The sequence below is a fragment of the Ambystoma mexicanum genome, chromosome 1q (genome assembly GCF_040938575.1).
Source record: "Ambystoma mexicanum isolate Mex_15411 chromosome 1q, UKY_AmexF1_1, whole genome shotgun sequence".
In the NCBI taxonomy this organism is placed as follows: Eukaryota; Metazoa; Chordata; class Amphibia; order Caudata; family Ambystomatidae; genus Ambystoma; species Ambystoma mexicanum.
The window spans coordinates 1,525,200,836-1,525,215,553 of NC_090922.1; the positions used below are offsets into that span (position 1 = coordinate 1,525,200,836).

At 55.7% G+C, this 14,718-nt stretch overlaps 1 protein-coding gene across 3 annotated transcripts in view; it reads left to right on the forward strand.

The window, feature by feature from the left end:
• Positions 1-14,718, forward strand: part of ELOVL1 (ELOVL fatty acid elongase 1) — a 228,062-nt gene that overhangs the window by 194,409 nt on the left and 18,935 nt on the right. For all 3 annotated transcript variants that reach the window (XM_069642437.1, XM_069642436.1, XM_069642438.1), the window contains exon 6: positions 2,943-3,048. In XM_069642437.1, coding sequence (XP_069498538.1) covers positions 2,943-3,048 — 106 coding nt within the window. The remainder of the gene's footprint in view (positions 1-2,942; positions 3,049-14,718) is intronic.

The window sequence follows — 14,718 nt, forward strand, 5'->3', positions numbered from 1 at the left end:
CCTAGGAGACCTCCATATGAGCCGGGGTACTGTAGTTACCCTAGGAGAGACCGCCTTATGAGCTGGGATACTTTAGTTCTCCTAGTAGACCTGTCCTCTTATGAGCCGGGCTACTCTAGTTGCCCTAGGAGACATCCTCGTGAGCCAGGCTACTCTAGTTACCCTAGGAGACCTGGCCCCATAAGAGCCAGACTATTCTAGTTACCCTCCTAAGACTGCAATTTTCCATGAATTTGAGCCATCTCAAAAAGACTGTTGGGATGGGTTGTGCTTCCCCCTCCCCCCCCCTCCATGACCTCACATGCCCCCCACAGCATTGGTAACCTAATGTACACCCAAGAAAGAGCTGCACAACCTTTCAAAATGAAGACGGGAAAAGTGGAAACGCTAAGCAGCCCACATCCCTCCCAGCGCTCAGTGAAGTAAACCACATGGACACATCTGTGAATAAAGAAGAAATGTCTGCCATATGACCCCACTATCTGTGACTGGTCCCCCCGCTTCTAGATCGTGGAATTGTAGCAGCTGCGCTGAAATAAGCAGTATGTACAGGGCTGGCAAGTATAGGTGGACAAGTACCCACTTAGGCACCAATTACTCTAGGCACCATACATTTCTTGTGCACCAAACAACGTGGTACTAAGACGCCAGATTATAGGTGGCTGAGGCCTTTATTAAATATACCAAAGGCATCTTGGTGCTGAATAGCATGAAATGGGACTTGCAGCATAAAACCAGTTCTTAATAGTTGGGTATAAAACTCTTCTCGAAGACCGGCATTTAAACCCTTAGAAGCTAGTAGGCCTGGGAGTCATGTGATGGCCCCCCTAGCATAGAGTGTCGTGGATTGCACCCCAATGCCGGGTTCCGCTATTCTCATGACGTTCTGTGGGGAAATATTTCGCCGGGAGACCAAGGGAGTGGAAGGAAACGGCATGCGTGCACCTTAGCACCAAAGAGGAACAGCATCAGGACAAGAGCGCCACAAGTATATTGGGGGAACTCCAGATCAAGTGGCAAGACGTGCCTTACATTGAGGAACCACCACCTCCAAGTGACGGCGGCTCCATCTAGAGCCTCCCAACTTGAGCGTGCAGAATGGAGTACGAGCAAGGTTCTACCTACATTGCTGGCAGTCTCTTCGGCTTCTTCACTCAAAAGAAAGCAGTATTTGCCCCCGGGAAGGACAGATTGACCAAATCTGCTGTTCCCGAGCGCGATTGTGCCTTCACCGCCCGCACCCATAGGGAAGAATGGCCACCGCCAATGAAATAGAAAAGGGAAGACGTTGTTTTTCGGGTGATGGTGGCCATTTTGGAACATGTTTTTCATGGTTGCTGTCGATGTCATTTGAAAAGGGGCCTAATCCCCTTTTCCATGTTAATGGCGGCAGCCGTTCTCTTCTCCAGGGGATATGGGCTCGCGCAGAGTTGCTATCCGCACCCCGGTAAATCCCGGGATACGAACAGCTTTCATGCCCCCGCTGGGAGACGGACATGGACTTTAACGGCCCGCAGCCCGAGCTGAGGTCCTTGCTTCGCTCAGGTCCTTGCTTCGCTCAGGCTGGTGAACCGTTGAAGCCCATGTTCGTTCCCCCAGAGGGGGCGTGAAAGATATATTCTGGGGCAAACATCAAAGACACTGCTTTGCCAATGCAGTGGAGAATGTTCTCATTGACATTGCAAGTGCTGCTTCCCCTGTAGCAGATGTCTTTTTTAAATTTAATTGGGAAAACAGTGTTGAAGGTTTTAAATAGTTTTTTTCCCATGATTTATTTAGCCCCTTATACATGGGTTTGCACACGGGGAGGGGTTTGGGGACGGTCACAACAGGCATTGGTCACCGGTTCAGGGGATGGAGATATCTGTTAGGATGAAGGTACTGGCTTTATTGAAGTTGTCCGCTAACAAACCACACAGAGGAAGCAGTTACATTGATCCAGTACTCAAGCTTTCCTTTACTGAAGATCCTGTCCCCACCCCACCCCAGCTTGCGAAGCTATGGGGACAGATAAATGACACTAAAATGCAGAGAAAGTGGGATGCTACACATCTGTGCTTGCACACCAATGCATTGGAGCTATAGACAAGTGTTGGCTTTCACGCGTACTAAACAGTACAAGATTTACTTCATATACAAGTTTCTTTATGAACCAGCAAAAGTGTGAGGTTTTGGTTTGCCTATCTGTTGCTCTATTGATAAATCCATAGATTGATTACCACCAGTCGCTCAGATACCCTTTTTCTCCCATGTTTGTGTAGTCCGCCAGACCAAGCAGAATGCATTAGTGGAGGGGTCATAAGATTCTCAAGGGATTGTTCCAAGTACATCTCGACACCTGTCGCTCAGACTGGGGCAGTGACGCCGCTTTCACATCTATTGCTCGTGTGCAATGCCACAACAGCATGTAAAATTAAGTTACTTTGCAGCTTATAGATTCACATGTGACACACCCAACCTTCCCTTATGAATAAGGGTTGCTTACTCCGGAGGTAGAATAAGCTGTGGAAGGAATGTGTCCATTGGGTTATGGAGGGGTACATGGATCCGGCAGCTGGAGGGTAGAAACAAAGCATCTGGAGGATCCGCTCTGAGGACGTGACATCCCCTCCCCCCAGAGCCACATTTCCTGATGCCCTCGCCCCACAGAGCCACATTTCCTGATGCCCTCGCCCCACAGAGCCACATTTCCTGATGCCCTCGCCCCACAGAGCCACATTTCCTGATGCCTTCGCCCCACAGAGCCACTTTTCCTGATGCTTTCGCCCCACAGAGACCCATTTCCTGATGCCCTCTCCCCACAGAGCCCCTTCTCCTGATGCCCTCTCCCCACAGAGCCCCTTCTCCTGATGCCCTCGCCCCACAGAGCCACATTTCCTGATGCCTTCGCCCCACAGAGACCCATTTCTTGATGCCCTCTCTCTCTCTCTTCCTTCCTGCAGGTATTTTTTGTCATCCGGAAGAAGAATAGCCAGATCACCTTCTTGCACATCTTCCATCACTCCGTCCTGCCCTGGAGCTGGTGGTGGGGAGTGAGGTTTGGGCCAGGTAAGATATCCTTAGGAATTCTGGGGTATGATGGGAAGTGCGAGTTCCCAAGCACCATTGAGGGAGGGACATCTCCCCCCGGCAGACACCAGAACTCGATCAGTGGGTGTAAGATTCTTACCCCACCACACAAGGGGTGTTGGTGCTGCATGTCTTGGGCAGCTCCATTTGTGCATTGTTAATCTTTGCAGTAGGCTCACTGGGCTTTTCTGCACAGTGGCCTCATTAAGCTACCTAATTGAAGATGTTTTATGCTATGGAGGTCTAGGAGTAAGAGGCGGACACAAAGGTGGCATGTTGATTGACAAAGACTTTTATTATGAAGCAAAATGGGAGGGTTTGAGGAAAACCTAACTAGCCCGATCTCTGAGAGGGGTTTCCCTGCCCCAACAGAACAAGCTAATGAAAGAAACAGTGTCGGAATGACCAAAGTAAAATTTGCCGTCCAGTGTCCAAATCCTAACCTGTTTCTCACAAGCTAAACTAAGTGTGATGTGCAAGGGGGAAATGTTTCTCGACTGCTGACTTGCAGCCCGATCTCGTCAGCCAAACACTAAAGTTCCAAAAGGTGAAGAAAACCAAAGTTCCACAAGACTCAAGGGGTTGACTCAGACTTTCCAGCATATGAAAACATGTTCCAAAAAAGATGCAAGGGTTTGGCTCCCTTCCCCCGGGATCTTTCCACCGTCTCTTTAACAATCCACTGTGTATGTTAGGGATTCCAGACCCTTTCTTTGTACCCCTTCCTTGGTCTACTCTCCTGCCAAGTAGGGTACTTGATATTCTCATTCACCCAGAGAATTGGTTTACTCTCCTGCCAAGGTCTCTGGATGTCTCTTGAATATGCAAACTTCACATTTATGATTTGGGTATTTGTCCCCCTTGTGGGTCCTAAACCCCCTTCACTTGGCTGGCTTGCCAGCACTCTCCTTCCAACCACAACCTCGGTTCACTCGCATGCCAAGTTCTGTGATACATTCTTGCATACATAAAGCTTCTATTCTCCAGCATGGGGTCTGGCATGGATTCACATGCTCATGAATATATTCCCCGTCGTCAGGCTGGGAATCCTCGGTAAAGAAAAAATCAGTATCAGTTTCGTTTCTGATCTGTCTTTCGTAGTAGTAACCAATCACTGATCTCTGCGTCATACCGACCACAGCCAATGACTGTCATCTCCCTAAGCCCCGCCTCTGGCAGCCATCTTCAGATTTTTACCGCACGTTCAAGTGTTGGGAGTCCTCGTGCTTAGCTCTCGAGCTTTTACTGCATGTTTCGCGCTTTTTCAGGTGAATTTTCACATTTTTTCGGTTAATCGAGCTTCAAGCTCCACCGTTTCTACTCCCGTTAACAGGTACCCGTTGCAGGATTTTCCTACGCCCCTCAAGGGTGAAGATTTCGTCGAATCAACCTCTTGGAGGATTCCAGAAGATTCGCGGCCTACTTCGAGATGGCCCAGGACGCAAGTTCGTCACCCGGACCCAAACTGTTTCGCAGCTGCCCTGGATGCGGGCCGCAGAATGTGTTTAAGGAGGACGAACATTTGCGATGCCTCTACTGTCTTCATGGGGACAAGACTCATGTAGAGAAGGACTGCCAGTTCTGCAAGAACTTGTCGGAGCGGACCATGAGGGACCCTCGATCTTCCTCGCCAGCTGGTTGGAGAAAGGCTCAACGGGTGAGAAGAAGAAGAAAGGGTCCGAGCGGGCTTCTAAGTCCTGTGCGGGCACCCCGGCGACGGGAGCCCAACACCAGGCCAAGCGTCGCGAGTCCGCTGGCTCCGGGAGCCCCGAAAGGTCGGGCTCTTCGGTCGCCAAACAGGGCGAACCTTCCCCGGCACCGTCAACCACGAGCCAGCGCTCCGGTTCGGGGAAGAGGAAGTCCGAGACCCCGGGTAAGCTTCGGGAGAAGCCCCGTCTGATCTCTGACCACCTTAGGTGGTGAAGGCCTCTACCCAGCAGGCAAAGGCCTCTATCGAGGCGATCGCGGCGACTCTGGCCAAGCCGGCAGAGACCCCGCCAGCGGAGACTGCGTCCGGGACTAGAGTTTCCCTGCCGCCAAGGAGGGAATCCTCTTTTTCAGCCCATTGTCATGGCCACCATGATGGAACAAGGGGGGGGGGGGGCACGGTAGGCTCCTCGAGCTCGGAGGAGGAACTGACCAGGGTCACGAGGAATCTCTAAGTACAATTCGAGAAGGTTTGATCCTGCAAGGAAGATCCTCGGGAGATAACCGAGGAATACGACAATGGCGAGGAAGAGCAGTCTTCCCTTCCGTCGCAGCCGGAACCTAGGCCTCAGGATAGCTCGGCGGCCATTTTGTCTGCAATCCAGTCCTTATGCTCTGAGATAAGGACGAGATTAACACGGCCCAGGCCGGAGGACCCGCAACCTTGTCCGTCGGGAAGTCCTCAGAAACGACGGAGGACCCAACCCTCTCCTCCGCTTGCCCCCGTGAGGCCTGCAGTTCCAGCCTCATCCTCCCACGAGTCGGGAGATGACGGTGCGGTGGGCTTGATGACGGGTTCTGAGGGCGGCGACGACGACGGAACAGGTCTCCCGTCTCCCGTCGCACGGGCATCTTTGCCCGACGAGATTGGCTCATTCCACGCCATGATCGCCAGGGCGTCCGAGTTATTCCAGCTCTGCCTGGAGGAGCAGAAAAAGGAAGGTTTCCTCTATCAGCGCCGGGAGGCCAAGAGGAAGACTGTCATCGCGGTGCCTCTAATCAATGACATCTGGGAGGAGGGCCTGTCGGTACTCAAGAACCCCTCCACGGCACCAGCCAAACGGGACCGGTACGAGAAGTAGTACCGGGTCCCCGAGACCGCTCCCCTGTGCCTCAGGTCCCAGCCAACGCCAGACTCTGTCGTCTCGGCGGCGAAGAAGAAATCGGCGGGGTCAGGAGCCTCAACGTCGAATTCCCCTCCGGACGGCGAGGGAAAGAAGTTGGACGCCATGGGGCGACGGGTCATTTCGTCGGCGGCGACGACAATCAAAGCGGCCAACGCCCTGGCGATCGTGGCCCGTTACGACAGGCAGCTCGGGTTTAAGCTGGCCCCCATATTGGACTTCCTACCGGATGACAAGAGGTCCAAGGCCCTGGAAATACTTCAAGAAGGCGAGGTGGCGTCGGACCACGCCATAACGGTGGCAACCGATATTGCCGATACCGGGTTCCGCCAGCTGGGCAACGGAGTTTGCCTACGACGACGGGGTTGGCTCCGGGTGACCGACTTCCGTCAGGACGTCCAGACCAGGGTGTTGGACATGCCGTTCGACGGCAGCAACTTGTTCGGGAAGACGGTGGACGAATCCCTCCAAGCCATAAAAACGGACACGGAGATGGCCCGTGCTCTAGGAGCCCTTCAGCAACGATGGCCCTTTTGGAGCTCCGGAGGCAGACAGGGGGCCTCCAAGGGATCCAGCGGTGGCTCGTTGTCCTACCGCCAGGCGGCACGCTCTTCGTCTCAGGAGGCCTACAGGGGTCGCGGCAAGCAGGGAGCGCCTCGCCGCCGTCGGGAAGGTGGCCAGGGCGGCAAGGCCACCACCTCCAAGCAGGACCAAACCGGCCGTGGCCTCGGGCCCCCACCGAAGCACCCCGGTGGGAGGCCGGCTGACTAAGTTCGTCGGCGTGTGGAAGTCCATCTCCACCGATCGTTGGGTGGTGGATACCCTGGCAAGAGGACACTATCGAATTCCTGAAGAAGTGCCCTCACATTCCACCTGTGGCCAGGAAGGAAAATCACGTCCCGCAACTCCTGTTGGAAGTACGGGCGATGCTCAGGAAAGGCGCCATCGAGCCCGTCCCGAAGAGGCTCCGGGGTGTACTCAAGGTACTTCCTCGTCAGGAAGAAGACGGGCGGCTGGCGCCCCATCCTGGACCTTTGTCATTTGAACAAATACATCAGGTCACAAAAGTTCAGGATGGTCACCCTCCAGCATGTGCTGGGACAGCTGGAGGAAGGCGACTTCCTATCGTCGCTGGACCTGGAGGATGCATACTTCCACGTTCCCATCCTCAGAAGTCACCGAAAGTTCCTCAGGTTCGTCGTCCAGGGACACCACTACCAATTCAGAGCACTGCCGTTCGGATTTAATCGGCCCCCAGGGTCTTTACCAAGTGCCTGGCACCTGTGGCGGCGCGGCTGCGTCTGCAGGGGATTCACGTCTACCCCTACCTGGACGACTAGCTCATCCGCTCAAGGACGAGGGAACTCGCCGTCGAACACACTGCGAGGACCGTCCAGCTACTCACAGACCTGGGATTCGCCATAAATTACCCAAAGTCCCACCTGGTGCCGTCGCAGGTGGCCCTGTTTCTGGGAGCGAAGCTCGATACAGTGAGGCGCCTGGCGGCACCGTCGGGAGAATGGACGAAGACCATTCTGGGCAAAGTGCAGCGCCTGCTAGCCACGGACGTGGCCAGGGTGGGGTCCATCAAGTCCCTCCTGGGGATGATGTCCTCTTGCATCTACCTGGTGTGCCTTTGCAGACTACGGATGCGCCCTCTTCAAGAATTTCTCGATGCCCGTTGGATGCAGGCGACGGGCACCTTCGAAGACAGGGTTTCCCTCAACGAGGTGTTCCGGCGGGCGATTCAGTGGTGGGACGTTCGAGCGCACCTCACGGCGGGCAAGGACTTTCAGACGCCGGCGTACCAGGAGATGGTGACGACGGACGCTTCCCTGGAAGGTTGGGGCGCCCACACCGGAGATCTCCACGCACGAGGCCTCTGGCTCCCGGAGGAGAAGCTCCTGCACATCAACATCCTGGAACTCCGAGCCGTGTTCTGGGCTCTCAAATCGTTCCTCCCGTCGCTCAAGGGCAAGGTGGTGCGGATCTTCACGGACAACACCACGACAATGTTTTACATACGGAAGCAGGGAGTTACCAGATCCCCAGCCCTATCCAAGGAGGCACAGGATGTGGCACTGGGCGGTCGCCCAGGGGATGTTCCTGGTCCCCTTCCACCTGGCAGGAGAAAGAAACACCATCGCCGACTCGCTCAGCAGGGAGCTGCGCGCGTGTCACGAGTGGGAGCTGCGCCAGGATCAGGTGGATCAACTCTTCTGACGATGGGGCTAACCCCAAATCGACCTGTTCGCAACAGCGACGAACTCGAAGTGCCAGAGGTTCGCCAGCAGGTTTCCCCAGCCGAGAAGCATGGGCGATGCGTTCTCGTCCCCCTGGGACGGCCTATACCTGTATGCGTTCCCTCCGTTGCCGCTTCGACTCATCAACCAGCTCAAGAGGTCCCGGTGCAGGATGATCCTCGTCGCACCGGCGTGGCCAAGGCAGATCTGGTTCCCGGACCTTCTGGACTTGTCAACGTCCCCATCCATCAAGCTGTCGGCGGACGCGGAACTCCTCTCCAGAGAAGGAGGCACCATCTTCCACCACGACCCGGCATCGCTGAACCTGCAGGCTTGGCTCCTGCAGCGCTAGAGTTTGGAGGGTACGATATACCGGCCAACTGCAGAGAGGTTCTTGCAAAGGCCAGGGCGTCCTCGACTCTCAAATGCTACGGTCACAAGTGGAAGAGGTTCTCTATCTGGTGCCGAGCACAGAAGATCAACCCCCTACGGATTACGGCACCTCAGGTGCTGCCGTACCTGCTATCGCTGGCAAAGGCTGGGCTAGCCCATGCCTCCATTAAGATTCATCTGGCGGCGATCTCCAGATATACCAGAACCACAGGACGGACGTCCCTGTGGTCCCATCGACTAGTGAAAGAGTTTATGAAAGGACTGTTCCGGTCGTTCCCGCCGGTGAAGGCCCCAGCCCCGGCGTGGGAACTTAACGTGGTGCTGACTCGGCTCATGGGGCCCCCATTCGAGCCGATGCACTCCGCACCGATGAAGTTTGTGTCGTGGAAGACTGCATTCCTGGTGGCCATTACCTCCGCACGACGAGTGGGAGAGAACCAGGCCCTATCCTGCAAAGCACCGTACTTGACTTTCCATGCCTCGAGGGTGGTGCTTAGGACGCACCCCTCCTTTATGCCCAAGGTGCCGTCGGACTTCCATCTTAACGAGCCCCTGGTGTTACCTGTTTTCTTCCCGTCTCCTTTGTCGCCGGCCGAGAGGACTTTGCACTCTCTAGATGTGGCTAGAGCGCTGAAGTTCTATGTGGACCGCACGAAGAGTTTTCGGAGGACATCACAGCTGTTTGTGAACTTTGGACCTGTGAATCACGGGACGGCTCTCTCGAAGTCTTCTATTTCCAGATGGCTCTCCGGCTGCATCATGCACTGCCACCGGTTGGCTAACCGACCGCTGCCAGGCCGTCCGAGAGCCCATTCGACCAGAGCGATCGCTGCTACTACGGCGTTCCTATCTGGTGTGCCCCTGCTGGACATCTGCAGGGCTGCTACGTGGAGGTCGACGCACACCTTCACGAGATTCTACTGCGTCAATCGGGATTCCAGGGAGGAGTCCAGGGTCGGCCAAGCAGTGCTGCGCAACCTGTTCACTTAAGGTGAGCCTGGTGAGGAGGTAAGAGACGCTTAATGTTGAGTTGTTGTATTGCTTAATGTTGAGCTTGTTGCCACCTCCCGTGGTTGTGCATGTGTGTACTGCTATGTATTCTTATATTCATGAGCATGTGAATCCATGCCAGACCCCATGCTGGAGAAGGAACAAGTTACTTACCTGTAACTGTTGTTCTCCAGCATGGGTCTGGCATGGATTCACATGCGAACCCTCCCGACTACCCCTCTGCGGCTCTTCACTTGGTCATACTGCCACAGTCATTGGCTGTGGTCAGTATGACGCAGAGATCAGTGATTGGTTACTACTACGAAAGACAGATCAGAAATGAAACTGATACTGATTTTTTTCTTTACCGAGGATTCCCAGCCTGACGACGGGGAATATATTTATGAGCATGTGAATCCATGCCAGACCCATGCTGGAGAACAACAGTTACAGGTAAGTAACTTGTTCCTTCCTTTTCGTTGTGGCTTTGTTCCCCAGGGTGGGTCCCAGACCCCATTCACTTGTATGTTTTCCCAGTTCTCTTTATTTATAGCACACAGTCCTGGTGTACTCTCCTGCCAAGGTCTGTGGGTGTTAATGTTAATTTTAAAGGTCATTTGTACCGCGCACTATCACCACCGAAGTGGTCCCCTGGCGCTCTGGCGGCTCTGAAAAGGGGAGGAGGCGGGTGGGTTAGTAGGAATAAGCTGGAAAAGTGCAAGAGAGCAGTGATGTGCTGTTGGCAGCCTCTGCCCGGTGGGTCCGTCAGCTGGGGTTGGGGTGTTTTATGGTCCGTAGACGTGTGCTGTTGTGCAAGTCTGTGTGCTTTGTTTTGTTGTTGCATTGTTGTGAAATTTGTGCGGATTGCTGCATTTAAGGCTTGTGGTTGTGTTTGGTTATAGTTTGAGAGGTGTATGCAGAGGGATGGAATTGTTAGTTGGTTGGTTAGTTGGCATTGCTGTCCTTGCAATTGTGGGATTCCATCTAGGTCCGGTACATGATAATAGTCACATTTCTATCTAGATGCCGCGCAAGCTAGGTTCATAGTTCTAAGTGTGGTGCATGCTAAGAGTCACATATGCTAATAGTCACATTTCTGAAATTCTATCTAGGTGTGGTATTTGCTAACAATCACATTTCTATTTAGATGCAACGCGGGCTAAGTTTGAGAATTCCGTCTCAATTCTGTTGGTTATATAGGCAAAATTTGTATTTTCTGTAATTTAACTTATACTTCTCCAGCATGGGGTCTGGCATGGATTCACATGCTCATGAATATTCCCCGTCGTCAGGCTGGGAATCCTCGGTAAAGAAAAAACCAGTATCAGTTTCGTTTCTGATCTGTCTTTCGTAGTAATAACCAATCACTGGTCTCTGCGTCATACTGACCACAGCCAATGACTGCCCTCTACCTAAGCACCGCCTCTGGCAGCCATCTTCAGATTTTTACCGCACGTTCATGTGTTGGGATCCTCGTGCTATTGCTCTCGAGCGTTAGTGCTATTTTTTCACGTTTTTTTTCTCAAAACTTCGTTTTTCCGGTCAAAAGAGCCTCAAGCTCCACCGACTCTCCATCCGATCAACGGGGACCCGTGTCGGATTCGTCTGCGCACCTCAAGGGTGAAGATTTCGTCGAGCTACGTTTTGGAGGACTCCAGAAGCTTCTCAGGCCCGGACATGGCCCAGGAGAAGGGAAGCTCGACGCCCGGAAAGCTGTTAAGGGTCTGCCCTGGATGCCAGCTGCAGAACGTCTTTAAGGAGGACGAACACTCCTTTTGTCTCTACTGCTTACATGAGGACAAGACGCACGTGGAGAAGGACTGTGCGTTTTGCGGCAATATGTCGGAGCGGACCATGAAGGACCGCCACCAACGCCTCGCCAACTGGCTGGAAGGGAAGAGCCCGTCAGGCGAGAAGAAGAGGAAGAAATCGAAGCGGTCTTCTAAGACCTTTGAGGACGCCCCGGCGACGGGGGTCCAACACAAGGCCAAGCACCGCGAGTCCGCTGGCACCGGGAGCGCCGAACGGTCGGGCTCCACGGGCGCCAGGCATGGCACACCCTCCCCGGCACCTTCAGCCACGAGCCAACGCTCTGGGTCGGGTAAGAGGAAGGGCGAGCACCCGGCGAAGCTCCTGGAGAGGCCACGGTCGAGCTCGAAGGCCCCATCTGAGGGGGAGCGAGGCAGTGTCCCCCCCCCCCTCAAGGATAAGGCGGTGAGCGCCCCTAAGGTGGTGAAGGCCTTAATCCATCCGGCCAAGCCCTCTATCGATACTGTCGCGGCGGCCCTGGCTCAGCCTGTGGGGGCTACACCAGTGGTGGCGACCTCGGGGCTCAGAGTCTCCCTGCCACCTCGGAGGGAGTCCTCTTTTGTGCCCATCGATAGGACCCCCGTGAAATCCCCGGCGGGGAAGAAAAAGGGGGGGCAGGGTGTCGTCGTAGATTCGGCTTCAGAGGAAGAGCTGATCGAGGTCTTAAGCCACGGCCTTGGCGTGGATGAAGACCGGCCCGTCGGGATGGATCCCGACGCAGGTGACGACGACAGCATCGAGGGTGCCGACGGGCCCCCTGATCGCCCGTCGGATTCCCCTCTGCCAGCGCCGCAAGACAACTCGGCGGCCATTTTGTTGGCTATACAGTCCTTATGCTCAGAGATAAGGACGAGACTACCGTTGCCGACGGAGGAACCTCTCCCGTCGGGGGATCCGGAACCGGGACCTTCTGGTGTTACCCCTCCCAAGAAAAGGATTCACCCTCCACCTCCTTTTCAGCCGTCGCGACCCGCCCAGCCCTCCTCCCCGTCCACCCGAGGGGATGATACGGGGACTGACACGACAGCGACGGGTACGGACGACGAGGTATACGACGAGGATCTCCCGTCGTCACCTCCCCCCAGGGCTTCTCCACCCGACGAGATTGGATCGTTCCACTCCATGATCGCCAGGGCATCCGAGCTTTTCCAACTCTGCCCTGAGGAGAAGAAAAAGGAAGGATTCCTTTATCAAAGGCGCGAGGCCAAGAGGAAGACGGTCCTCGCGGTGCCTCTACTGGACGACATTTGGGATGAGGGCCTCGCCCTCCTCAAGAACCCTTCCACGACGCCAGCTAGAAGAGACCGGTACGAGAAGAAGTACCGGGTCCCGGACGCGGCCCCCCTGTGCCTCCGGGCGCAGCCTACCCCGGACTCCGTCGTCTCCGCGGCGGCCAGGAAGAAAGCGCGGGGGGGTGCGGCCTCCACATCGACTTACCCACCGGACGGCGAGGGAAAGAAATTGGACGCTATTGGACGCTATGGGACGCAGGGTCATCTCGTCTGCAGCGACGCCGATTAAAGCGGCCAACGCTTTGGCTATCGTGGCCCGGTACGACAGGGAGCTATGGTACAAACTGGCTCCCCTGCTGGACTTCCTACCGGACGACAAGAGGGCGGATGCCCTGGAGATCCTACAGGAAGGTGAGGTGGCGTCAGACCACGCCATCACTATTGCGACGGACATCGCCGACACTGGGTTTCGCCAGTTGGGCAACGGCGTGTGCCTTAGGCGGCGTGGATGGCTCAAGGCTACGGACTTCCGTCAAGACGTACAGACCAGAGTCCTGGACATGCCCTTCGATGGGAACAACCTGTTTGGGAAAACAGTGGACAATTCCCTTCAGGTCATTAAAGCGGACACTGAAACGGCCCGGGCCCTTAGGGTTCTACAGCAACGACGGACGCCCTTTCGGAGCAGCGGAGGCAAGGACGCACCAAAGGTTCCGGCGGCGGTTTCTCTACCTACCGTCAAGCGGCCCGCTCGTCGTCTCAGGAGGCCTACAGAGGACGAGGCAAGTCTGGTGGACCCCGCCGTCGTCGCCAAGGAGGTCAAGGCGGCAAAGCCTCGTCGAAACAGGATTGAACCGGCCGTGGGGTCGGGCCCCCACCGAAGCACCCCGGTGGGAGGCCGGCTGGCGAGCTTCGTCAGCGTGTGGGAGTCCATCTCCACCGACTGTTGGGTGCTGGACGCCTTAGCCCGGGGCCACACGCGCGAGTTTCAAAGAAGGTGCCCGCGCGTCCCCCCTGTGGCCAGGAAAGAGCTTCACGTCCCTCAGCTTCTCCTGGAGGTAAAGGCGTTGCTCAGGAAGGGCGCCATCGAACTCGTCCCAAAGAGGCGTCGGGGCTCCGGAGTTTACTCGAGATACTTCCTCGTGAAGAAGAAGACGGGAGGATGGCGCCCCATCCTAGACCTGCGACGTCTGAACAAGTTCATCAAGGCGCAGAAATTCCGGATGGTCACCCTCCAGCACGTCCTGGGTCAGCTGGAGGAAGGAGACTTCCTGTCGTTGTTGGATTTGGAGGATGCCTACTTCCATATTCCCATCCTAAAGGGGCACCGAAAATTCCTCAGGTTTGTGGTCCAAGGGCGTCACTACCAGTTCAAAGCCCTCCCCTTCGGACTACGGTCGGCACCCAGGGTATTTACCAAGTGCCTTGCACCGGTGGCGGCGCAGCTGCGCCGCGAGGGGTTCCACGTCTACCCCTACCTGGACGACTGGCTCATCCGAGCCAAGACGAGGGAGCTCGCCGTGGAGCACACAGCAAGGACCGTCCAACTTCTCACGGACCTGGGATTCTCCGTGAACTACGCCAAGTCCCACCTGGTACCCACGCAAAACGCACTGTTTCTGGGAGCAAAGCTCGACACAGTGTCCCTTCTGGCCTCCCCGTCGGAGGAAAGGACCAGGTCCATCCTGGGCAAGGTACAGCGGATGTTGGTTTCCGACGCGGCCAAGGTGAGGTCCATCAAGTCCCTCCTCGGAATGATGTCCTCTTGCATCTACCTCATTCCCATGTGCAGGCTCCGGATGCGCCCGTGGCAGGAGTTCCTGGACGCGCGCTGGATCCAAACAACGGGCGGCTTCGAGGAGAGGATCACACTCGACGAGAGTTTCCGCCGAGCGGTCCGGTGGTGGGGCACCCGCGCGCATCTGACGGCGGGCATGGACTTCCAGACCCCAGACCACCAGGAGACAGTGACCACGGATGCCTCCCTGGAAGGGTGGGGAGCGCACACCGAAAATCTGCACGCGAGAGGCCTCTGGCTCCCGACGGAGAAGTCCCTCCATATCAACGTCCTGGAGCTCCGTGCAGTGTTCTGGGCCCTCAGGTCCTTCCTTCCGTCCCTCAAGGGCAAGGTGGTGAGGATCTTCACCGACA